This window comes from Oryzias melastigma, linkage group LG22 (genome assembly GCF_002922805.2).
Source record: "Oryzias melastigma strain HK-1 linkage group LG22, ASM292280v2, whole genome shotgun sequence".
Lineage (NCBI taxonomy): Eukaryota > Metazoa > Chordata > Actinopteri > Beloniformes > Adrianichthyidae > Oryzias > Oryzias melastigma.
Window position 1 is genome coordinate 20,598,302 of NC_050533.1, and position 26,296 is coordinate 20,624,597.

General features: G+C 38.0%; 1 protein-coding gene across 2 annotated transcripts in view; it reads right to left on the reverse strand.

Annotated features, from left to right (window-relative positions):
- alk (ALK receptor tyrosine kinase) overlaps positions 1-26,296 on the reverse strand; it is a gene marked incomplete in the record, with an annotated part of 583,514 nt that overhangs the window by 35,390 nt on the left and 521,828 nt on the right. For both annotated transcript variants that reach the window (XM_024267526.2, XM_024267517.2), the window contains 6 exon segments: positions 5,153-5,251; positions 7,300-7,467; positions 8,872-9,013; positions 11,898-12,008; positions 16,610-16,757; positions 19,842-20,007. In XM_024267526.2, the coding sequence (XP_024123294.1) occupies positions 5,153-5,251; positions 7,300-7,467; positions 8,872-9,013; positions 11,898-12,008; positions 16,610-16,757; positions 19,842-20,007 (834 nt within the window).

The window sequence follows — 26,296 nt, forward strand, 5'->3', positions numbered from 1 at the left end:
CTAATCTAATCTAATCTAATCTACTCTACTCTACTCTAATCTAATCTAATCCAATCTAATCCAACCTAACCCAACCTAACCCAACGTAATTTAACCTAACCTAATCTAATCTAATGTGTTCTCATTAAACATAATCTAAAAACCTAACCTAACCTAATCTAATATATTCTAACCTAACCTAACCTAACCTAACCTCACCTAATCTAACCCAACCTAAACCAAACTAACCTAACCTAATTTAATCAGACCTAACCTAACCTAATGTGTTCTAACCTAACCTAATCTGTTCTAATCTAATCTGTTCTAATCTAATCCAACATAATCTAATGTGTTATAATCAAACCTAACCCAATTTAACCTGACCTAACCTTATCTAATCTAACCCAACCTAACCTAACCTAACCTAATCTAATCTAATGTGTTCTCATCAAACATAATCTAACAAAACCAAACCTAACCTAACTAAATTTAACCAAACCCAACCTTACCCAACCTAACCCAATGTAACGTAACCTAACCTAATCTAATGTGTTCTCATCAAACATAATCTAACCTAACCTAACATAATCTAACCTAATCTCAGCTCGGACAAAAAAAACAAAAGATAAAGAAGCATTTAGAAATGCAATGTTGAGCTGAAGTTTCTTCCTGAATGACCTTCATTGTCATAAATGTCTTACAAGAACATTTTTAAAGTCATTTTCCATGAGAGTGGGTCTTTACTGGCAGATGTCTCACATTTACATTACATGCGTAATGTAAATGTGTGTTTCAGGCTATGGCGTTCAAGACCCGCAAGTTACGCATGTTTTTATAACCGAGCTCAGACACTGAAAAACTTGCAGCCACTGAACACTTGCTGAAGGTTAAACCAGGTCGAACTTCGACCAATCAGACTCATATATTGGTGGTGAGGTATGAATGGCGTTCCTTTTGATTCACGGAATCTTTTGAAAATTGCTCATGGACGAATAAATTAAAAATTGTGGAATTCAATGACACCAAGTCTTTTATGTACTGAATAAAGCTGGGGTAGAAAAACCTGAAGTAAAATTTTTGAGATTTTCACCATGGTGGACATACGCTAGAAAACAGTAGAAAAATAAAAGAAGAAGAAGAAGAAGAAGCCCTTTTCTAGTTATCCAGCGTGAACACCATGAAGCAAGATCTTGAACAGCTGCCAAATGCCCGGTGTGAACGTAGCTTAGAGTCACTTATCTCCAAATGCTTGTCTTCTTTCGTCTAACTGCCTCCATCATTGCTTGTTCATCCAACATGGGAAGTTATTTATGACAATAGAAAATAAAAAGGTCCACTTTTCTCTGTGGTTTGAACGCACTTTTATTGTTTGCAGGTTTTAAATTAGGATTCAAGTTTCTTTCAGTTACAGTACAATAATCACTGACACTGTCCATTTGATGCCATTCACTCATAGATGCATTGTTTAGGACTTCTGGCCCATTTCTAACCAGCTGTGGTTTGCATCTGAAGCTAACGGCTGTCCACTCTACCCTCCCCACTGCGTCAGCTGAGCTGATTTTACATCATTTACTCACTTTGGAAATATGGGAACCTGTTGTAGTGATGGAGAACAACTGCATATGGAGACAAAGCACTCAAACATGAATTAGTCATGGACTGTGGGGTGAAATGCATGTGCTGTTTAGCAGAAAGGGGTTAAGCAGTCATGTGCAGAATCGGTTTTCACTGGGAATCTCTCAGCTCTTGTAAGTAAAGAAAAGCAAGGAAACAAATGTAACCCAGAAACACTGGAAAGCTTTCCAAAGGAGGCACACTCTGAAGCCCGGCTGCTGACTGCATACTGATGAGCATGTGCGGTGCTGCCGGGGTTACGTCTTTGTGATTCTGAACTGGATAGCGTTTGCCTGAGCTCTGGATTTAACAAACAACCTGGTTTTAAAAAAAACAAAACAATGATGTAATTTCTTAGGGCCTGTTTTCACCTATAGAAGGTTTAAATAAAAAACGTGGTATTGTCAAAGGAGGCCCTGCTAAGATGAAGCCCACTTTCAAGTGAGCTATTTTTAAATTCTGCACTACATACCTGCTGCCGACAGCCTTCAGCATCTCACAATAAAACTAACTAAAGAGGGTGAAGGGCTGTCAAACACATTTCATCCCTCAGAGCCTTCAGGTTTGACCTACGCTTGTTAATAAGATCAATATTGAAGCTGAGGAAAATTGACCCATGTTTAGATAAAAGTATCTTTAAATTTACTTACAAAACATAATAATATTTGGATAATATAAAGGTATAAACGACATAAAACATGGGGAAAAAGTGCTTTAAAAGAAAAAATAAACCAAGAATTTTGAAATCTTGTCAAAATAAAATCCCAGTTCTTGCTGAAATAAAAAGGTCTACCTCAGCGGAGTCGATGGAGCATGAGGAAGGTGGCAGAGCGTTCATGAGTTGGGAGCACGCCATCCCCTTGGGATATTAAAAACGTGGGTGAGGGACGACCAATAAAAGGACCTAATGGTCTAAGAGCTTATAAGGTTTGTGGAGCTCTAGATGTTGCTGAAACTGGAGTGATGTTTGCTGTCAGAGTTCTGACAGTAAAACTCCTCTTGGCTTTGTCAAAAAACTATTACAACAATCCAAATGTGATTAAATGAAGGTATGAATTATAACTGCTTGAAGGAATAGATACTCGGTGTCTGTGGGCAAGAAATTGTCAACACTCAGGTGACCCTTGAAATATTCAGGTGACCCATGAATTTTTGTAATATTTTAGTATTATTTTCTCTGTGAAGATTACAGAAGGGGATAATTAAAATTTGGCTATGCGTAGCACTCAGGAAAAATATAATTGTTTACGTGTAGACACACCCTGTAATTGTTACACTTTTTCTATTAGCCTACAAACCAACCGAGCCCCCCATCAAAGAAGAAAACAGTAATGTGGCCCTCACGAGAAAAAGTTTAGGGACCCCTGGTGGGCCAAGAGAGAACCAATGTTCTTCTCAGGGGCAAAAATAATGTCTGTCCCGTCTGAATTCAGCTGTAGAAAGTCAACACTAATTGATGCAAGTCAAAAAAATGGTTAAAGGGGACATTTTATGCAAGTCAAAATATGAGTTGGATGTCATCAGCATAGTGATAGTAAATGTCTGAACTATTGAGGGATTTTGTACAGTAAAAATAGGATAGGTCCTAAACCTGAACCTTGAGGTACCCCTTAATTGATTGCAAAAACACTGAAGCTTCTGTCCGGACGACTGGAAGAAAAACATCTTCAAACAGAACCATACAATTCAACTGGAGTAGCATGTCTCTTATCATAGCTCCGTGATCAGCAGGACAAGATATAAATGAAATGTCCAATGAAATCATGACAGAGGCTTTTCTGGAGTCAGAGGCCATCATCATGTCTTTGGAAACCCTTAATAATGTAGTTTCAGTGGTTTGATTTATGCAAATTATTATCCTTGGACCCTTAATACCAATGGACACTAGCTGTCTATAAGGATTATTCACAGGGAAGGGCATCAGAGAACCTATAATACAATATTTCTGCAGGTAAAGTTAATGAAAATTATAATTTTAGACGATACTGAAAGCTAAAACTATAAGGGTTGTCTGTAAATGTTCGAAAACGGATCATGGAAAGGGAACATTCAGAGGAAATCTGAGGTAAACCTCCGTTAAAGGAATGCCAAGCTTAAAATATAAATTAAAAAATAATAATTAATTTTTTATAAAGCAAAATGAAAAAATAGGTCACAAATATTGCTTCAGAATTTCTTTAAGAAGAAAAATATACTTTTGAATTGGTTCGTCCTCTTTCCACTTTCTATTGAGCCTATTTTTGATTTTCCTTTCTGTGACTGACAAACATTTCTTTCTGTTTCTTTAGATTTTTTATTTTCTGTATTTCAAGAAAAAATATCCTATCAAGACAGTTTTTCAATAGCAAAATAAGCTTGAGAGAAAATGTCAGTGACTTAAAATAGGAATTCCTGGTAAGACCTTTTTCTTACCATGTTGCCAGAATTTTCTACCTATTTTTAAGGGGTCTGTTTTTGCATTTCACTGAAGTGATAATTTTTTCTATAAAAAAAATTAAATTTGGACAGAACCACAATGACTTTATGAAAGCTGACCAACTAAAAAAAGTTGTTTTTTTTTCATTCAGGAAAGTCACACAAAGACATCAAAAATCGATTCAGATGAAAATGGTGTTTTAACATGTTTTTGTGGCATTTTCTCTTGATGTAAGACATATTTAAAGGAAATTAAGCCTCAAAATTAGATTTCTGAGTATTTCTTTATTCAAATTGTTGTAAATCAGGAGCAGACAAGAAAAAAAATGCTGTTGAAAAGAGATTGTATTTATTACAATGAGGCTCCTATTCCTATAGGCTAAGGCTAAGTGTGAGGGGGTGTAAGCTAGCAGAAGGCCACGTAAACAGATGGATGATGGAAAGTGCAAGCAGGCTTACTCCACACCAACAGTAACTTCGCCATAGAAGACGACAGTTTAAAAAATAAAAAGGCTAAAACGGCATCATCATAATAAAAAAAACAAACACTTGAAATGCCTTGAAAATAGATAAAAATGTGATCAGAGTGGGGCTGTAAAGCTCTTCTTGACCTTCTATATCATAACTTCTACCAGCATCTGCAGAGCGGTCTTTCTGAATCCGGTTATCAGAAAGTGCTGAAGTCACAGACTGACTTTTGATTGGCTCTTGACATGGCAAACCAGCTCTCTTGTCAATCCAGTCATCATCACACTTGACATGCACATGGATGCTGTTGAGATTTTCGCAATCTGCTGTTTTAAAGGCGTGTCAGACTCGAACTCCCAGAATTCTGGAGCAGAGGCAGAGCAGCATGTGGGTTAACTCTGTTCATTCACTTCAGTCTGCATTCCTTAACTGAACTCACGTATGTTGTTTGTTTCTAAACGTACACATTAATTGGAAGCTCACTCTGTTCTAATAGCCCTAATGCACCATAAGAAAATCAAATTAAAGATTTAATTGGTTAAAAGCTATTTTACAGTCATTTTGCAGAATGAAAAAGCATTAACTCCCACCTTCAAACACTAAATGTTCCTAAAGCTGCACATTATTTGCTGACAAGAGTCAACAGCTGGATGTATTTTTTAAACTCTACTCCTACCTTTGAGGGGGAAGAGAAAGGGCTCTCCATCTGGACCCAGGAAGGATGTACCATCATCACCATCAGCTGTGGGGTTGTCATCTATGGAGGTGTTTCCACCTGGAATCAAGGAGGCAAAAGGCCGGAGTAATCATTGGCATACAGAAACATTCAGAGTGTCTCGCTTTTCTCTGATGCAAAAAACTGAGATGTCAGTTCTTGATATCAAAACATTCAAACGAGTGATGGGACAAAGAAAAAAGCTAGAAAAACATTTGTTTACCACTGTACAGGAAGGTTGGGATTAAACATGTCTGCAACAAAAGGAAAATGTACTAAACCTGTGTGGGAGTTTAGCTAAAGCAGGAACAGAATAATGTAAACGGAAAAATGCCTACTTCACCAGCTGATTGTGATTGGCTGGTCAATTACGATTGACTGGTCGATTAGGATTATCTAGTCAATCAGGACTGATTGGTCGATCGCGATTGACCAGTTAATAATGATTAACTGGTAGATCGAGATTGACCGGTCGATCGCAATTGAACAATCAGTCACAATTGACTGATTGAACGTAAATTGACCAGTCAATTGCGACTGACGATTGATCGCCACTGACAAGACTATCATGATTTATTTGATTCATCGCAATTACCCAATTGATCACAATCTACCTATCGATCATGATTGACCAGTCTATCATGGTTTATCAGTAAATGATAATTATCCAGTTGATCCCGATCAATCTATTAACGATTGACCAGTCTACCATGATTAATTAGTCAGTCATAATTTACCGGTCAATGACGATTGACCAATAAATCAAGGTTGACCGATTGATAATGATAATTGGTCAATCATGTTTAATCATTTGATCACAAAGGAAGTCTGCAAAAACTTTGGGCTGTTAAATATAATTAAACAAAAAGCTTTCTATCAATCAATCATTCTCGCTGTGAAGTACTTCACTTGACATGCAGAACATCACATACCTCATTGTACATGTTCTTGTACATGTTTTTCTTTCTCCTAAACTTGGTGGAAGTGTTCACTCCTAACTGTGGATATACTGTAGCTACTAATTTCTCTCATTCATTCTTGTCTGGCCCGAGATCAGTCTCTCAAAAAAAACTTCAAATAGAATACACACCACTGACATTACAAAACACACAGGTCCAATTCAACAAGGCTTTAAAGGAAAAATGACTTTTTATCAAGTTGTAATCTTAAATAATCATCGAAATTTGTCAATTTAATTTTTAATTTGCTGATTCACATAAAAATCAGCTTTCCATAATACATCTGTGTATTTAAAGACCTAATTATAAACATTTCAAATAATTATTTTATAAGAAATGTTTATACTATATATATATTTTATTATACATTGGTTAGAATATTTTTTTGCAGCTGATTATTTCAAAAGTAGCTCACATGTGAAAAAAGTGTGCCCCCCCCATGGCCTAACAGGACCATTCTCCAACCGTAATGCTTTGTGACACCTCTAATTTAAATTTCGACGCAACACGTTCCGTTGGTAAGAACGTCAGATCTTTTGTAGAAATGGTTCCACTTGAACCCAGACCTATTTTTCCTTAAAACAGAATTATGTTGGGTATACCACAGACCAAGTAGCCCACAGAACCCATTTCTGTGATACAATGATGTCACCATAGGTTCTGATGGGTTAAATCAAACAAAAGAAATCCAGATCTTTTTACTATTACATATGTCACCCAAAATACAGACTTTTCCTTATTTGATCTCCTTATAAATCTTTTCTCTGAAAGCTTTTTGAAAGCTTTCTCTGTCTAACTTTCTACACATAAAGTAACAATTTAGTCAAGGTTTCAAAAACAAAAACAAGCCCATAATTCTCAGAATCAGTTCTTCAAATGGTTGTTTTAGTCTTCCTGTGTGGTTTCTTCCATCAAATTGTGAGTAAAAAAAAAAAACAGAAAAAAACCTGCCTGATACTCCAGGATAAAAGCAATGAAAAAGCAAAATGAAGAGTTATAACACTTTGATGTTTTGGAAAATCTAATCTTTATCGATCACAAAGAGGCTGAGCCACTCAGTAAAAAATAAAATCCTGATTTAAACTTATGACCTCAAGAACATTTTTTTTAAAACTTTTCTCTTGAGCTGGGAGATCCACACAGACTAACCTCTGTAGCCTCCGCCACCTCCACCCGACATACATCCACCCCCGCCGCCTCCAAAGCCACCGCGGGTCTGCCAGAACTTTTGACAGGCCTGCCCTCCTTGGCCCCCGAGCACCAGCGGCCTGCCTCCCTGGCTGACAGGAGCACTGTCATTCCAGCCTCCGCCTCCACCTGTCAACACACGGCACACATCTGAAGTCATGCCAGGCAGTGAGAAGAGGAAGTCCATCATTGTCTACAGGCTCATGAATATACATGCAAACACCAGCTCCTCGCTGAGTTCTACACATGACATGACGCTCTAAAGAAGAGACCTGTTAATATGAGAATAAACATTAGAAATAATCATACGGACTCCACAATGACCTGCTGAGGCTTATGTTTATTCTAATAAAGTTTCAAACCTTTGACCATGAGAAACACACTACATCAAGCAGATGTTTTTTCCTTTGGAGCCTTGAAGACATCAACAAACATATTTTACTGCTATATATATATATGTATAATAAAAGAAAACTTGTTGAGAGAAGTTTGATCCAGCTGGATTTCAGGTCGGCTCGGCTGGAGGCGTGTCAGTCAATTCTAAACTGTTCGCCTCTTGTAACAGTGGCGAGAAGGACTTTTTTTTTTTTAATTTTTGCGATTATTAAACAACGCTAGTGCTCGTCATTGTAGAAACATTATTGTCTGCCCTCATCCTAAAATAAAATAATGATTGGTTTACTTGTTTAATTTCTAATAGCAGACAGTTCTGTTCTGCTGCGCCCACCACAGCGGATCTTTCGCTCTGCGCTGTAGCCACCTGATCGATGTTCATCTTCCGCTTATTTATTAAAATAAGAGATCGCTTTTGCCCAAAAAATATAAATAAATGACAATAAAGCTGATTTCACAGCTGCACAGCAGGATGCCTGAGTGTGTTAATAAATGTTGATGTGTTAACTCTGGTTCCATTAATCACGTATGTTAACATGTTAACTTTTACAGCCCAATATATATACATATATATATATATATATATATATTGGTGATTTGGAAAGTTGGGTAAAACAAATTTGATCTACACGTTTTTTTAAATGTTGTAACTATTTTATAAAAAAAATGATTATCACAAATGTTACATTCTTTTACAGCAAGTGGTCATTTACAAAAATGAATAACAATAGATGAGTTAATCTCACTATAAATTTTTGAAAATTTGCTAAAGTTTTCCCGCCAAAAGTGATTTAAGGAAGTAGCCATTTTGGAATGTGCAGGAAAAGCCCTTCTACTGCCCCTAGTGGAATGATGATGAACTACAGGGCAGAAAACATGGACCAAGTTTTATCCAATGAGTTTGGATCATGCTAATAAGATTGGGGTCCTGGAAATGTGTGTATCAAATATGGTATGAACAGTTACAGGTAAGAAGGTGTGCACTGAACATATACATGAATCATCATCATCCTCATTAGCAGACTCTTTTTTTCTGTTCTGGGTTGTGCTGCTTAGACTTCTAGAACACATTGAACTGCTGCATTTTCCCAGACAGCTGTCAGAGACACAAACACACATCAAAGCTGCTCCGCGGCGCACCTGCAGCGTGGGACTTCCCATTGCGCCCCAGTTGGTTGGGGTCATAGTCCATCTGCTCCAGCTGGGTCTCTGACTGGCTGTTGTAGCCTCGGCCTCCTCCGCCAGCAGCGATGATGAGGGGGATGTACACTTCTCTGTCCACCTGTGGCAGCGGGGGTAACAGGTCAGTTTGGAGCCTCTTCAGTTGATCATCTCCAAGGAAATCTGTTCTCATTTTATGGACTGGTGGCAGATTTCCCCCAAACTCTCACACATGCACAAACACACACTAATATGTGCACTGGAGAAGAAAACATCCATCCATTATTAGAACCCGCTGAATCCTTCTAGGGGTCAGAGTGTCGCTGGAGCCGACCCAGCTACTGCTGGGCAAAGGCGGGGTACACCCTCAACAGGTCTCAAATCTGTTGCACGTTCACACATGCGGACCTAAAGGCAGTTAAGAGACATCAATTACTATGTTTTGCACATTTAAACCTCTTAATTTTTTAAAAACAACAGTTTGTCTTATAATCTGGAGGGCCTTAAATATAGATTATTTCTGGTAGTCCTTCGATTTTCAGAGGTACACGGCACTCTTTCAAAATGTCTGTTTGTTTTCAAGCATTGCTAACAAGGTTGTAAATTGCTAATGCACTAACAGGGCTAACGTGTAGCGGTGTCAGACTGTGTGTGTGTTTTTTTCATGTTACTAAATAGCTTGCTAGTTAGCTTCACAGTAACATTTGTTTTAGAGGTGACAGTCTGTTTTTTTACGTGTTGCTAATAAGGTTGTAAATTGCTAATGCACTAACACGGCTAACGTGTAGCGGTCTCAGACTGTTTTTTGCATTATACTAAATAGGTTGGGAGTTAGCTTAGTCACAGTAATATTTGTTTTAGTGGAATCAGTCTGTATTTTTTCGTGTTGCAAACAAAGTTGGGAGTTACAGGTAGTGTGAACATGCTAGCGCTTCTAACGTGGCTAACATGTAGCGGTGTCAAATAGGATTTTTTTTTGTGTGTGTGTTTTACTAAGAAGTTTAAGAGTTAGCATAGTCACAGTAATATTTGTTTTACTGGTGTCAGCCTTTTTTTACGTGTCGCAAAGAAAGTTGGGAGTTACCAGTATTGTGAACATGCTAGTGCATCTAAAGTGGCTAACATGTAGCATTGTCGGATAGTGTTTTTGTGTGTGTGTGTGTGTGTGTTACTAAGATTGAGAGTTAGTGTAGTTAAAGTAACATTTGTTTTAGTGGTAACAGACTGTTTTGTTACGTGTTACTAACAAGGTTGGGAGTTGTAATAATTTCCCTTGGGATTAATAAAGTATCTATCTATCTATCTATCTATCTATCTATCTATCTATCTATCTATCTATCTATCTATCTATCTATCTATCTGTTACAGGTGTTGTTAATATGCTAACGCTTCTAATGTCGCTAACATGTAGTGTCCTAGAGTCACCGTGAAGACAGTTAATAAAGTCTGACTGACTGATGGACTTATCTCTGACTTTTTTATCGCGCTTAATGGTTTGGTGCGCCTTAGATATGACGTAAGTTAAGAGTGTTAAAAGGTGTTGTGCCTTTTAATCCGGTGCATCCTAGAGTGCAGACCACAAGATAACCTCCGGAACATGTTTTTGGAGTGTGGGAGGAAGCCATAATGTCCGTAGAAACACCACACATGCACAGGGAGAATATGCAAGCTCCACACAGAAAGCTCCCAGCTAGGATTCAAACCAGAGCCTTCTCACTGTGAGGCAAGAGTCCGAACCACTACACCACCATGTAGCGCATTAAAAACATACATAAATGAAAAATGTCAGCATACTCATAATATGCATTCATATACCGCTGCCTGGCACCTGTCAAACTACTGGCACTCATCTTCCTACAACAGCTACTCACCACCTCGTTGTCATGATCTGAATATAATACATCACACATACAGCTGCTGCTGTCTGTAGCACTGAAAATACAGTTACCTGTTGTCTAGTCTTCTATTTATGCTCACAGACTTTTTTATTTTCTTGAAAATATTCTTACAATGGGGTTTCACAACTTATAATCCTTGACTGAATATATGAGAACTGGACCCTCGCGATCCCAACAGGAAGTACTCGCTGGTTCCAAGAAGCCAAAACCCCATAGACTTCTATAGAGAAATGATTCTATTTCTTTCCGCTCTCCTTGGCTTGTTTACATTAAAAGTGGGCTCATCTGGACCCCACAAGACAGTGCGCTGAACTATTTTTTTATCATTGATTTTTGAGTTTCGCTAATGTCCATGGCAGACATAAAACCCTGTCCACCTTTGTACACATTTGTCATGGAAGGAATTACATGTCAATATGTGGTTGGAGTCATCTGGACCCCAAAGAGAGCGGAAGGGTTAACCATTCTGGCTCCGATACATTTTTTCATGTGTTGATGACTTTTCGTTTTTTTTTTTCATATTTGTTCCTTATTGCAAGTTAATAAAATCATGAAGTGACCAATCAGATGCCTGAATAAGAGGACATTTTCACGTTTGAAACATTTGATTGACAGATTTCGGTTGGCCCTCTTTTAAGCGATAGGGGTGTGGTCTTCAAATAAGCTCACTCCTGATTGGTGATAGTAGTTTAAATCTTTGTTTCTATTGCAATCATATTATCAGACTGATTTAGACCAATCTCAACTTTCTGACATTGACTGGTTGCAACGTGACAGCATTATTCAAGGTATTCATTGTCTATGGCGGTGTCACACTCACTCGGTCCAGGTCTCATATACAGTCAACGGCTATAAGTTTATTTTTCATGTTCGTTGACAATAAAGTTTCAAAAATCAATAATTATTTGGTGATTTTGAATGCATTTTATTTTAATTTTGTTAAGATATAAATGCAAAACATGAGTCAAAGTATCTCTGTGAGGTGATGAAAAAGCAGCTAAATAACAAAAAACAGAGAATTTGACAATTTTTGAGTCAAATACACTTTGGATCAAAGTTTTTAACACCAAGTTACAGCACAATAAGCGCCATTTTCCATCGTTTTACCTTGAACACATACGTGGCCCCGCCCCCTCCTCCTCCTCCTCCCTTCACTTGACTCTTGTCCACCATGGAGCTGCTCTGCTCCTGGCAGATCTTGTTCAGAATGGTGTTGGCCTGCAAAAAGGAAGGAAACGTTGATGATTCACTGAGGAGTTTGTCAGCTGCATCCAAAAGAGCGGCTGTTGATCTCTAACTCTGAGGGCTTTAGCAGCACAACAGCGAGTACATCCAGAGAAGATAGTAAATTCAGAGCATGCATTTGCATTCGTACAGGAGCTGAAATGAAAGGCAAAGTGTTACTGATGCACAACAACTCCAGAGAGATTTCAGATTTCGCTGAGCTCAGAGTTAATCCTCTCCATTGTGAATTAATCCCACAGCTGCTGGAAAAATCTTCATTTTCACAGACTTGTCTTTATTGTTTTGCACTCTTTTATGTTCTTCAGCTCACCAAAAGCAGAGGTCGTGTTTGTCAACTTTGCTGCAGGCTGGATGAGGCAAGAAACAGCAGGTTTCATCTTGAAGTAGCAGAAAGAAAACTTTTTGGCAAAGATTTTCCTGCAGAATTCCACACAGGCAGTCTGCGGGTCAGCCTTTCATTGTTTCCATCTGCTCCGCAGAGATTTGGCGTCTTTATATAGTCGGCGCCGGACACTTTGTTGGCGATCGATGTCAGCTGCAGAGACATTACCCCGGCTTAGACGTCAGGAATTGATGTTTCCGCTTTGTATGAGCTACCATGCTGAACAGCCCGGAGCCAGTCTAAGTCTGAGAGCAAAGAGACAAACTTTCCGGCGTCTGAAACTCATATTCGCTCTCACAGCCGCTTATTGCCCGCTTCAACTCCCTCAACTTCACACGAGGAGAGATGGGACTTTGACTGAGTGTGATTGACAGGTAGAACAGGTAAAAGGCAAGCGTCTTCAACTTTTCTTCCTGGGTGAGACTTCCTTGCTTTTTCTTCCCCCAAACCTGCTTTTTCTAACTATATTAGGTTGACTTTGTGTCTGAGAGGGAAAGAGGGCAAGTTAGCAGAGGCGGGGGCCTCTTAAGTATTTCTGAAGATATGGAGGTGTGATCATTTGTGTCCCCAAAGGGGAACCCAGACGTGAGGTGTTGGCTCTTTGTCAGAGCTTCAGGGAAATAAGAAAGAGGCAGAAATGTGAAAAAGGGTTTCCAGCACGTGCTGTGATGAAAAATAATAACTAGATGACAGCAGTCAAGACCCCTGTTTGCTGGGCTACACATGCTGCATCCCTGGAAAACAAAAGCACAAAGCAGCCAAGTGGGAACACAAAGACAGAGAGCAGCGACGGCTCAGCAGTGAGGACTTGAGAGAGAGGCCACCCACAATTACAGAGTGTAAAAAGGAGCCGACTCGTCACCGTCTGACTCCCAGACCAGCTCAACAACTTTAATGTCTTTTTTAGGGGGAGCTCTGGAATGATATGAAAGTGAATCAGAGGAAAAAGAGAAGCCTCAAGTTTCTGAATGTTTTTAAACTTGTTTTTTATTCTCATCATCATTCTTTATAACTCCATTATCTTTGAGTGAAACACTAAAACATACAAAAAATACTTGATTAAAATAGCTAAGGCATTTATTTCTGCATTAAGATTAATATTCCCAAACCTGACAATGAGATAGCATTGTTACATAGCCTTAATATCCTTAATCATTTTTAGATTAGTATAGTGCTCTGAGGTTCTGTCCATTCTCATTTACTTCTCTTTTTCCTATTTTTTTGACACTAGAGCATACTACTGTATCTAAAGATATTTTGACATCAGCAATGACCTGTAACAATCTGTGACAAATGTTCTTTTACTTTTGGCACACAGTGTTACTTTCATAAATACTGCATTTTCTAAATATTAAACCAAGCTAAACAAGAAGTTGAGTTTGAATTGAAAAAAAATTAAAAATCCCTAAAAGGCAAAACAATGCTAAAAAAGTCGAGTTTTAATTGTTATGTGAATAAAAAAACTTCAGGACAGACTGTGGAGTGTAGGATATGTATACGAGAACTGGACTGAGTGACTCCTCCCCACTTGTGGTCCAAACAGGAAGTACCTGCCAGTTCCAAGAAGCCAAAATCCCATAGACTTCTTAGAGAATTAAGCAGCTATTCCTCAGTCATTCTATTTGTCAGAATAATCATTTTTGCTCTAATACCTTAGAGCGACATGTTCTTGCTAATCCTAATTTTTCATATTTTTTCTGTACCTCAAGTTAATAAAATTATAAAATGGCCAATCAGATGCCTGAATAAAAACGTGGTCTTACACTGAACGTTTGAAAGGTTTGACAGATTCTTCCAAGCCCACTTTCAAGTGGTAGGGGTGTGTCCGTCTGACACGCTCACTCTTGATTGGCTAAAAAAGAAATGTCAACTCAGACCGACTCCAACCAATCACTGACGCCTGGTTCCAACATGGCAACGTCCATATTGAATAAAAATACCAACTTCATTTAGTTGAAGACAGAAGTAAGTTATTTTATAAGGGTGACATCAAGCTCACTCAGTCCAGTTGTCATGTACAGTCAATGGTTCGATCATTCGTTTTATAGAAAAATCAAAAACAGAACAAAGATTCAGGAGTGAACCTCTGCTCTGCAAGTTTTCAATCAATCAAACGGATGCATTAAATGTTTGTCGAAAAAAAGGAAAACTGGAATTCTCAAAAGTGTTACTATGACAACGAGAGGCACTATGTAACATTTTTCCCAAACCTAAAATTAGCATCAACTGAAAAAAAAATATTATATATATTCATACATGCTTTTATTTAGTAATAAGTATTAAATAAATACAAGTGCATATATACATATAAATAATTAAATTTAATATGTTCTGCTTTAATTTTGACAAAAAAAACCCCAAAAAAGAGCATTTTTTCAAAGTAAAGCAAAGAACATTAAATTCTGTTCTGTATTTAATGTCTTTTTTTTTTCTTATGAAAAAGGGTTTGAACTCGATTGAGAGTGTTAGAGGAAAGAAAATGTTGAGAACTCGTCCTTTAGAGGAACAAATCTTGGGGGATAATCTGAATCAGTCACCAGTGAAAGGAAAACATTTCAATCTCAGCTAAATTCTTAAGAAAACAGTAAAAAAAGATGAATATTTTGTTTAAAATCTTCACAGAATGACTAAAATTATTCATTTTTCCTCGCTGTAAAACCACCAGCGTGTTGGTGAGTTCAGGGCCAAACATGTGACCTTTTATAAAATGTTGTGCTTTGAACAAACCTTTTTGGAGATGAACCTAAAAAAAATGAATCATAGTGTTGAAAAATTTACAATACATGCAAATGGCCTTCTCACTACTTGAAAATATTAGGAAACAATTTACTTCGAAACCTTCCCCAACAAACATTTTTCTTTTTTTGTTAACCCTTTAACACAGGATCTCTAGAGTTTCTGTTCTTTGATTTGCTGTAGTTTTTAAAATGCTAACAGGATCAATGTAATTCCAGTAGATTCTGAAGGAGAGAAGCGGCGTAACACGCCGCTTCTCTCCTTCAGAATCTACTGGAATTACATTGATCCTGTTAACTAAGGTTGCATGATAATATCGGTTACCGATAATTATCGGCTGATATTGGATAGTATGACATCCTACCGATAATTCTGATTAAAAAAAATAAATAAAAAGAAAAAACACTAATTAAATGGGGCCAATAAGTAAAAGTTTAAACTGCTGTCACTTCCTCATTCACCGACGACTGCCACAAAATTTGCAAAATTTGTTCAATGAGGAGAGAAAAAAATGTCGAGCTTTAACACAACAAATCTCACAAGCCACTCAAAAATTCACCACTGCAATGTGTGGAAAGAATAAGCTGCCGCTAGCGCTAGTTAGCGTTAGCCTGGCGCTAGTAGGGACCGTAGACCCTTTATATGAATCATATAAACGGTAATGTCATATACAGTCAATGGCAATGATGTTAGCGCCCTGCACAAGCATGTATAGTGAGCGTTTGTTTTCTTCTGCTGCAAATGTGTTGATGAAAAAAGAAACGGGCTAACCTGTGAGGAAGAAAAGATGCTAGTTTTTTCTAGAAAAACCTCCCATAATAATAATAAATGAAACATAGTTGTTGTTTATTTCGCTTTGACTTGAATGTAAAAGACTTGAATGCCTGTTTTTGAAAAGTAAGTTTCTATGACCAACCATTAATTTTTCACACCAGTAAAAACATAATTATTCTGCACTTTAGTTTAAAACAAATTAGTAATTTTTGCACTTTGAGATTAAACTATTTCCTTTATACATCATGATAATGGGCATTATTTGTATTGCAAACACGTCCTTGTTACATTGCTATTTTTTAACATTTGTTCTGACCAGTGAAATGCACTTTATTTACAGATGAATGGCAGATTAAAACAAGCTAATAGTGTTTGTACTACCTGTTGTTTAATTTATTTGCAGGTAAAACTAGTTCTGCATAATTGTTAGAATACATAAAAGCCATACTCTCTTACTTTGAACTTGCAAACATTTTTTTCCTCAAGTATTTAAAAAATATTGGTATTGGATATATATAACAGGCCAGAAAATATCGATTATCGGTATAAAAAAATCATCATCCTGCATAACTAGTGTTAACGGTTGAAAAGTTACAGTAGGTTAAAGATTTTGTGTTTAAGCGTCACCTCTGGTGTTAAAGGGTTAACCTCTTTCTGATGCCCTTGAGGATCAGAGACTCACATTGGGGCAGGCGTCTTCTCCTTTCTGGCCCACCAGGACGTAAAGCAGCTCGCCCTTCTTCAGCAGGAAGTCCCCCGTGATGTAGACGCCGTGTGACCTGCTCATGGCCACCACGCTGCGCCCGCCGGCTGCCCCGTACGCCGTGATCCTGGGGAGATTTGCAGAGTGATTAAGGAGCTTTTAATAATGCGGTCGAGTCGTTTAATCTTTTAAAAAAAAAATTTAAAGATGAAAAGTGAAACTGCCTTTAAATTTGATGGGAAATTACATTCTGGGAGCAGAGGCGACTCGCGGCGCGTCCCCTCCCCCCTCCATGGTTACAAATAAGCCAAATTCAATTGGAAATGCGGACGCACGTTCTCACCCCGAGTGTTTGCGATAAAAGTCTCTGACCTAACATGGCCCTCTATTCGGAGACGGCACTTTAGAGTGAAGACACTAATTTAAATATGCTCCCCTTTTCTTGCCAAAAAACTGTTTTTGGGAATATTTCTGCTCCCAGGTTGAGGAGTTTGTTGGGGGGGTGGGGGGATGTCACACCGCGCTCGGCAGCAGCTACCTCAGCTTTTTGTTTAATGAGTTTTGGGAGCTGCCGAGCACGTATTTATCTCTGTAGCCGTCTGTCGGCTTCATTTACAAAGCGTGCCAGCTGAACAGGCCCACATCAACACCAATCGGGGAGTCAAAGTGTGCTTTCTAAAACTTTAGGACACAGGCTGTCCACACTTGTAGCTTTAAAATGGCTCATGGCTGTTGGCTGAGCTCAGCACGCCGCGGCACGGCGGGTTGTGTCTGCCTTGACGTGGGAGGTTTTGAGCTCGGAATCCAAATTTTTAAAGCACCTCGTATTTTCGCAAGTGCCTACAGGAGCAACATTGATCGGAGCTAAAGGCTGCAGCTTTAATCGGTGAGTACTACAGTTTAAAGTCAACACACTGCAGCTGATTGTTTAGGTATTTCTAAACCTCACAGCATCATCGCTGGGCCGACGGGGAGAGGGATTCAGAGGAGTCACTCCTCCGCCTTGTTGCAAAAATCTGATATTTCTGTGTTTGCTCTTGGAAGACTGCAGTCACAGAGGTGGGTGTTTGAAAGAAAAACATTCCTGGAAAAACTCTGTTGCACTGGGATGTGTGTGCCGCAGTTTTCGGAGTATAAGTCGTATTTTTTTGCATAGTTTGGACGGGGGTGAGACTTAGGCCGAATTGCTTCAGTACCCCTTTGGCTACACCCTATTGTTCCAATTGTAGGAGTGTTGAGCTGTAGAAACTTAAAGGGTAACCAAACAGGGACGTTGGAGGCTGACTCCACCCACAGCTGAAATGTGAAAATCCATTCAGAGGGGCGGAGCTGGGGAACAGGACTGTTATCATTACTGGAGCACCAGATCATGACGCTGGACTTACATGGTTTGGCCAATCACGAAATTCAACCTTGTTTCAACCTGTAGGGGGCAGCACACAGGTGGTTTTTGATTATATTTTCAAGAATGAAACAAGTTTATTTTAATTTGCCAAACAGACAGCACTTTTAAAGCCCAATTTAAAGAGGTCAACAGCCAAAAAAAAGTTGATTCAGGGTTTGGTTACCCTTTAAGGCTGGTTTTCCCTCTAGTTGATGACTAGCAGGTAATGATGACGTTATTGAATGGTAGTAAAGTCCAAATTTGAAGTCACTATTTTGCCTTTACTCTGCTTGGAGGGATAGGAAGACACCATAAGAGTAGGATACCACCTTATTCTCAGGTGCAACTTATATGTTATTTTTCAAAAATAAATAGGCTCTAATATTTGTCATTTTCCCACTAAAAACCACTAGAGGGCAGTGTAGTTGTGAGTATAAGTATTTAACAGCAACGCAGAAGAAGAAGCGCCACCCAGGCGATGTCCTAATTCCTTCACTCCTCACTATAGTGCATTCACCATTTTGTCCAAATCTACAATTCCAAAATGAGAAATGCTAGCAGTAATGACAACAGTCCTGTTCCTAAGCCCCGCCCCTCTGACTGGATTTTCACATTTCGGCTGTGGGTGGAGTCAGCCTCCAACTTCCCTGTTTGGTTACCCTTCAAAGTCTGCGGTGGGGCGAGACGGCAGGAAGCCACCTGCTCTGTGATTGGACAGTTTGATTTGTGGCCATCCAATCACAGATAAGACGTATAAAAACAGAGGCTAAATTCAAAAACTTGCGCGTAGTTTTTTGTTTCACATCTGCTAAAAATTAAAAAAATGCCTGAAAAAAGAACATACATTATTTTACAAATGCAAATCGTTTTTACAGGCACATTTGCAAACTAAAATGTTTTTGAGTAGATTTATCTTGAAGTATGATAAAACTTCATTTGTGTGTGAACTTTTGGTTGCAAATCTTTATGGCCTTATTTTTTAACCATATATAAACTTAGCGTCACATTGGGCTAGGCCAGGGGTCTGCAACCTGCGGCTCTTTTATCTCTCCATGGTGGCTCTCTGGCTGAAGAAAAAATAAGTTTAGCTTCTGTTTTAGCAACATGATAACATTTTTTGCTAGCTTGTTGTCTACTGGGGTTTTTGGGCGAATTTAGAGTTTAGCTTTTATTTTAGCAACATGCTAATGTTTTTGACTAATTTAGTTTAGTGATTAACTTTATGCTTTTTTGGAGTTTAGCTAATATTTTAGCAAAATGCTGATGTTTTCAGCTAATTTGTTATCTACTCAAGGTTTTTGGGGATAATTTAGAATTTAGCTTCTATTTTAGCAACATGCTAACATTTTTGACTAATTTAGTTTATGTTTAGCTTAATTTAGAATTTTAGTCTATTTTGGAGTTTAGCATTTTTTTTTGTTTAATTTGGCCTCTAATAAATTTTTTTGGAGCTTAGCCAATATTTTAGCAATAGGCTAACATTTTTTACTAATTTGGTATCTACTGGTGTTTTTAGGCTAATTTAGAGTTAAGCTAGTAATTAAGCAACTAGCTTAATTAAATAAAAAACAAATAAGAATGTCATGAATGCAAATCCAATTTTCTTAAGAGCTAAAGTAAGTCCATGCGGCTCCGTAAAGGTTTTGATCAGTAGAAAACGTTTGCTGTTAGAGGTTGCTGACCCCTGGGCTAGGCGGAGATATTCCGAAGCGTCACACTTTTCTCCCAAAGGTGGGACTAATATTTGATTTTATTATTTGTTATATATTTTTCGGCTTCAGCAACTTTTACTAGTGCGGAAAATACAGTACTTCTTTCTCGGTTTACCTGTAGGTGCCCGTTTCCGGGACCCCCCATGCCTGAATGCCTTTGTAGGGCCCTCGGGTGTCGACTGTCACGTTTACGTTGCTGCTCCTGTAGGAGTTGAGACACTGGGTGTGAGTCGGGCCCTCAGGGCCAACAGCCCCACAGGTGTTGAAAATCCATTTCTTCGCTGAAAAAGAAAAGGAAAGATGAAAGGAGTCAGAGCTGTGGAAAAGTAGAACGACGCATTCTGTATTCAGTGCAGACCTGAAGATGATTAGCCGGCTGGCAGTCCGGGCACAGCACAGACTCGCCACTCATCTGTTTGTCTGTCATTCTTTTCTCTTTAACTTTTTTTCTCCGCTGCTCAACAGCATTCGGGGAGCTTCAAAAGCCTTTTCTAATGACACGCAGCTATTATCTGACTCCCAACTCCAGCCAGAAGAAGCGCAGACAGGACCACAGGTGACTAACTGTCCTCCTAATTTTTCATGTAATCCCAAATGTCTTTGCTAATTGGACTTCTTTTCACTGTAATTAGTTCAAGATCAGTCTTGTCAGATGGACATGGAGGGACTGGAGCTGCGGCACTAAATCTAGAAGGAAGGCTTTTGGGAGCTGCGGTGAGGTCAACAACAGGGGGAAAATGACCTGTTCTCCTCGCCTCTGTCCCCCTCTGTCGGGCTGCAGACGCTCCCCAGCTGCATCTAATCCATTTCAGATGAGGGTAGATTACAGCAAATGTGACACCTGCTAAAGTCGGTCATTACTGATGCAGAAAAGTCCCCTAATGCAGTTCAGAGACTTTGTCTTCAAAGCCAGAACATACTTTTAATGGCGTACAGAGATAAGACGTGTCATATGAGATAGAGAACAGAAGGCAGGACACAAGTTAGAGCGGTAAAACACAACACTGCACATTTTTCATTCATCAAGATGTCTGATCTGAATGGCAGGGAATGTGTTTTAGACTCCTTTATTGTCTCACTGGTTCAAAAAAACAATTGTGATGGTACCACATTTTTGGTCAGGTGTCATGGCAACAGTGAAAATCGCTCATGCGTTTAAGGAGAGTTGTCATATTTGCTTTTTGAAAAACTTATGCTCACAATTTAAAATAAAATCGTTCCGTTCCAACATCTCAAATTATAGGAAAACCATTGACTTTGCAAGAGAAATGGACTGAGTGACTCCTCCCCCCTCATGTTCCAAACAGGAAGTACCTGCTGGTTCCAAGAAGCCATTGTACCTTTAGACTTCTATGGAAAAATAGACAGCTATTACTGAGTCACTCTATCTGTCAGAATAACCATTCTTGCGTTGCTACCTTTTTAAAAAAATGTTCTTGATAATTCTATTTTTTTAATATGTTTTTCTAAATTACAAGTCATTCAAGTTCTCAAAAAAGCATATGGTGTTGGGTTTGAAATGTTTGACTGACAAGTTCTCCCCAATAGGGATGTAACCAATAATTGATTTCAACCAGGATTGATCTGTCTGAGGTAAATTGTTAGTTGAACCAAACCAAACCAAAATGAACCGAACCAATCCAAAATGAACAAATCCAAACCAAACCAATCCAAAAATGAACCAAACCAATACAATCCAAACCAATCCAAAATGAACCAAACTGAACCGAACCAATTCAAACCAAACCGTACCAATCCAAAATGAACCACACCAATACAATCCATACCAAACCAAACCAGACTTAACCAAATCCAATCAAATTCAATTTTCATTTTAAAAAACGTGTCTCATACCTTCGCAGCTCGAAGCATTTTACAATTAAAAACAAAGACACAAGTTTAACGAAAAAAAATCCCCCCCCCCACTCTCATCTATTTCCAAATACATCCTATGACTCCACAAACACGGAATTCTTATAAATAAAAGGAATAAATGAAGTTCTAAAAGAAAGAAATCAAACCGACCAAAATGAGATCAATCAACAATGGAAAAATACCAATTGGATTGAGGTACAGTAGATCTATGATACTTTAACATTAACATGTCATCACACTGGACAACAGACGTGATGGAAACAACCATCATTCCAGTCCAGTGTGTGGAAACACTGAATTCTGCACAGACATGTGACCATACAATGCTGTAGAATGTTCTTATAATGTTATATTATTTCGATGTGGAAAATCAACAGTGGGCTGAACTTTATGAAACTAAAATGTGAATGGATTTACCATTCGTTCTTGTTTACTCGTTTATTTGGGCACATTTGTAGCTTATATCTGATTATTTTGCAAGAAATACAAGGACTCTGGAAAACTTCTCCTGCACTGTTCAGTACCAGGTGAGTACGAACACATTAACTCAACAGAACTAACCTGTTTCTTATATACACATAGGTATATCCAATCTGGACGTACAAGATCAAGGACATAAATGAGAACACTGGTGTGGGGATCATCTTTGTGGCTAACAAGGCTGTGAATTTGGCACCGAAGGTGCTGAAGATCTTGTGTTTAATTTGTCCTTCCCTGCCGCCTGTCCCTAAGGTACAAGTGGTTTCACAGTTCAGCCCCTTTGATTGATTTTGTTGGTCCATCAATATGAATGAGTTCACATGAGCACACAAACATAAACCCCAAAACACCTCGAACAGCCGGTGTAATGAGCCGTTGTGTGATGCGCCCTTGGCAGAGCAAACAGAAACAAGATGCGCCCCTCACACATGACAGTCTTTCTTTAAGAAGTGGCGGATAGACATGAGTAAACGTCAGGCGGACAGCAACGTCACTGAGAGGTGCATGTTTTTAGATTCCTAAAATTCCTAAAAATGTAGATCAGACATTTTGGGCCATAGAGGGAAATACAAATGAAGATCTCTAAATGAATTGCAACAGTTCTTTGAATTTCAACCTCTGAGATCTAAAGTTAAAGACTGGGTTAATAAAACCGATTTATCAATTTGAATCGATTTAAGCTTAATAATCGATTCATAAAAATTTGGACCGATTCAGCACATGAAGCTAAAGTCTGCTAGCTTGATCCTAACCATCCTACGATCTTAAGGTAATGCTAACGCAGGGTCGATCTAAGCATACATTGCTAAAAAAATGAACATCTTAATAAACTCACAGGCATGAATTTTCTAAATTCTTAAGGAAATATTTTTTAAAGCAACTATTTGTGGTCTAAAGCACCGTTTTTTTGCGCATTCTTTGCTTATTCTTCTTGAAAAAAGTGTACTGCTATAGCACGATCGCCACCTAGTGGTCAAACTGAAACGTCCTCCAGGAGATGGAGAACAATGTTTACAATGTTAATGATCTGAACATTTTTGTTAGAACTTCTCCTTTAGAGAATCTATGTAACACTGTAGGATTTTAACATTTACATTATTTCATTAATGCATTTTACAGTATGTGAACTGTATCAGATTAATATAAATATATAAAAAACATATAGTAGATCATTAATGTATTTCTAGACAAATGTGTCTAAATTTGTAAACTCAAAATTGAATTGAATTGAATTGAGTCGATTTAAAGAACAAAAAAAATCTGGCTCTTGAGAATCAAATCGATTCTGGAGATTCTTATCGATACACAGTCCTAGTTCTCACTGTCCTCGGTAAGTGACCACTTTCATTGAAAAGTCTATGTAAACATGTGTGCATGCGCATTTGAAGCTTCTGCATTCAAAACTCAAGTGCTCTTGTAATGCTACACGTTTCTTTGACCATATTTGGGCTCTACATACAAAACTGAACTTGTGTTGGAAGTTAAACCAGGTTGAACTTTCATTTTGGATTTGGTAGGATCATGGATGATGTCCCCTTAAAGTCACAGAAGTCCAGACTCTTGATCATGGAGGAGAAATTAATTATTGCAGTTTGTGACCGGCTGGAATCATATGACACCAAGTCTTTTATAAATGGGAATAGAGCGGTGAGAAGAAAAATCTGGAGAAAAATGTGTGAGATTTGAATCGCTTTGACTTTTCACAACAACCCTTTTCCAACTGTAAGGGGCGGACATCCCCTAGTATTGGCCAGAGACAGTCTTCATGCTAAGTCACGTTTAGCATGTTCTTGAACACGTGTCACTTGTCTGATGTGAACATAGCTTGGGAGTTTTTGTCAGTAATGACCAGTGAGTATGTCACTGATACTATTGGTTTACTTGTTAATGAAAGCACTGCATGAATAAAATCAGACTGCAGTAAGAATCATTTGACCTCTAGAGGCTTTTCTGAGATCAATCTAACAATATTTATGATGTATTTATGATGTTTTGGCATGAAGCCATGCCAGCTTCAAAACTCAATAATCATCAGTATATGAGGATTGGTATGACTGTGTGTAGCATTTAAAGGGTCAGATGGATTCATTAGTCAGAGCTGTAAGGCTTGTTCTTTCAGAGGAATATTTTCATATTTGAACTTTGTTTTTGCCATTGTAAGCATTTGGGTTTTTTTTGTTTTTTCCCCACCTATGGGGAAATAACAGTCTATCAGGACTGTATTTGTTATTTAAAAACAAATGCAGTCAGAGTTGGGGGAATGCCAGGAAAACAGAAGCCAGTTTAAACAAAACAAAAGTCCTTTTGGCTGCAAAGCATCATATCCCTGTGTAATTTAACAAAACCGATGGCAAATAAATGATGACAAATGCAGACTGACAGGTAGACGGATAGATAAAGAGATCTAGTGACAATCTGTTAAAATCTCTAAAAGGGAAAACTGATTTAAAGACTACAACTATAGTAAAAAAACGGTATTAAAAGATAAAGGAAACACAGTTTAAATAAATAATGAAAAAAAGCCAAAAATAAGTTATTTGAAGCTGTTCAGATAAGAAAACATTCTCTAAATACTGAACATATTTACGCACTTCAAGGCGACACTTAAAAGCCTTAATTGTTTTTCAAAAAACAACCTTTCTTATAATTCGGCGCACCTTATTTATGGATTCATTCTGGTTGTGTTTTCTGATGTCAAAGTGATTTTGAGAGGTACACAGTGCTCTGTCGCAGTGGTTAGGAGTTTTTGGGAATATGCTAACACGGCTAACGTGTAGCAGTGTCAGACTGTGTGTTTTTAACGTGTTACTAACAAGGTTGGGAGTTAGCATAGTCACAGCAACGTTTGTTTTAGCAAATTCAATCTTTTTTTTAGATGTTGCAAACAAGGTTGGGACTAACATTGTGATTACGCTAACACAGCTAGCATTGTTGACTTTATTTTTTCATTTGTTACTAAAAAGGTTGGGAGTTACAGGAATTCTTAATATGCTAACATGGCTAACGTGGAGCATTGCTTATATTTTTTTCTGTTTTTTTACATGTTACTAACTAGGTTGGGAGTTAGAGGAATTCTTAATATGCTAACATGGCTAGCGTGTAGCATTGCTTATATTTTTTTTCTGTTTTTTACATGTTACTAACGAGGCTGGGAGTTAGAGGGATTGTGAATATGCTAACATAGCTAACGTGTAGCATCTTACGAACGTCTTCAGAGTTCCGTTTGCCTCATGTGTGACATGAGTTCAAAAATATACCAATAATTGAAGGTGCGTCTAGTAAGACTATAGAGTGCAGGACTATCTAGTTCCTTAAATTATGAAAGCAGTTCGGACACCTAGCTAACTACTTTTCGTACTTTTTTTAAACGCTAGAAAAGAGATTACCGCTTTCACAAACTGAAAGGCTAATCAATATGACAATTTTAGAGTGTTTAATTATGACTGCTGGTTTCTGATGATGAAAATGTGGATGGTTCATTAAAAAATTCAATTTAAACATTTTGCAAAAATTGATCGACCTCAATGCATTGAGCTCTATATTCGCTAATATAGTGAGCATCGTGCACACAACTCCTTGAACATACTCAAATAACCCAATTCCAAACAGTAAAGATGTTCACTATTTTCATTTCTGGAGGGTATTGCTCATATAACTTACTGAATCTAATTCTATTTATTGTATTAGTATTGTTTTATTTGAATCAATGAGTTCTCTGTTTTTTTCTGTTTTTATTACTTGTGCTGTTCGGCAGTTAAGTAAACTTTTAGGGCTGAAAGTGTAAAAAACTTGATTATTTTTCATGTCAGGCATTTTGTTATTATAATACAAAATCCTTCTAATTTTGATAAGAACATTTTTAAAATTTTCCACTTTTGAAACATAATTGTTTCTGAAAAACTGCAAAATGTTGTTTCACCAGAACAATTTACAAGACACTTTTTTTTAACCAAGTTTAACCATTTGCAGCTTTTACATGAATCCAGAACACGAAGATAAAGTAATAAATGCTAATTATTGAAAAGTTTTTTTTTTGGATGCTTCAATGTAAAGAACAAACCTGCTTTAACCTTATAAATGTCTTTTATATTGCTTAGTAGAACGATCGCTGTGAGGAGAGATTTTTATTTCCTTCTTCAGGAATTCACAGGACATTTAGGACAAACAGGCTACAGGGAATCTGCTGTATGAAGGTTATTGTTTTCATGACCAGCC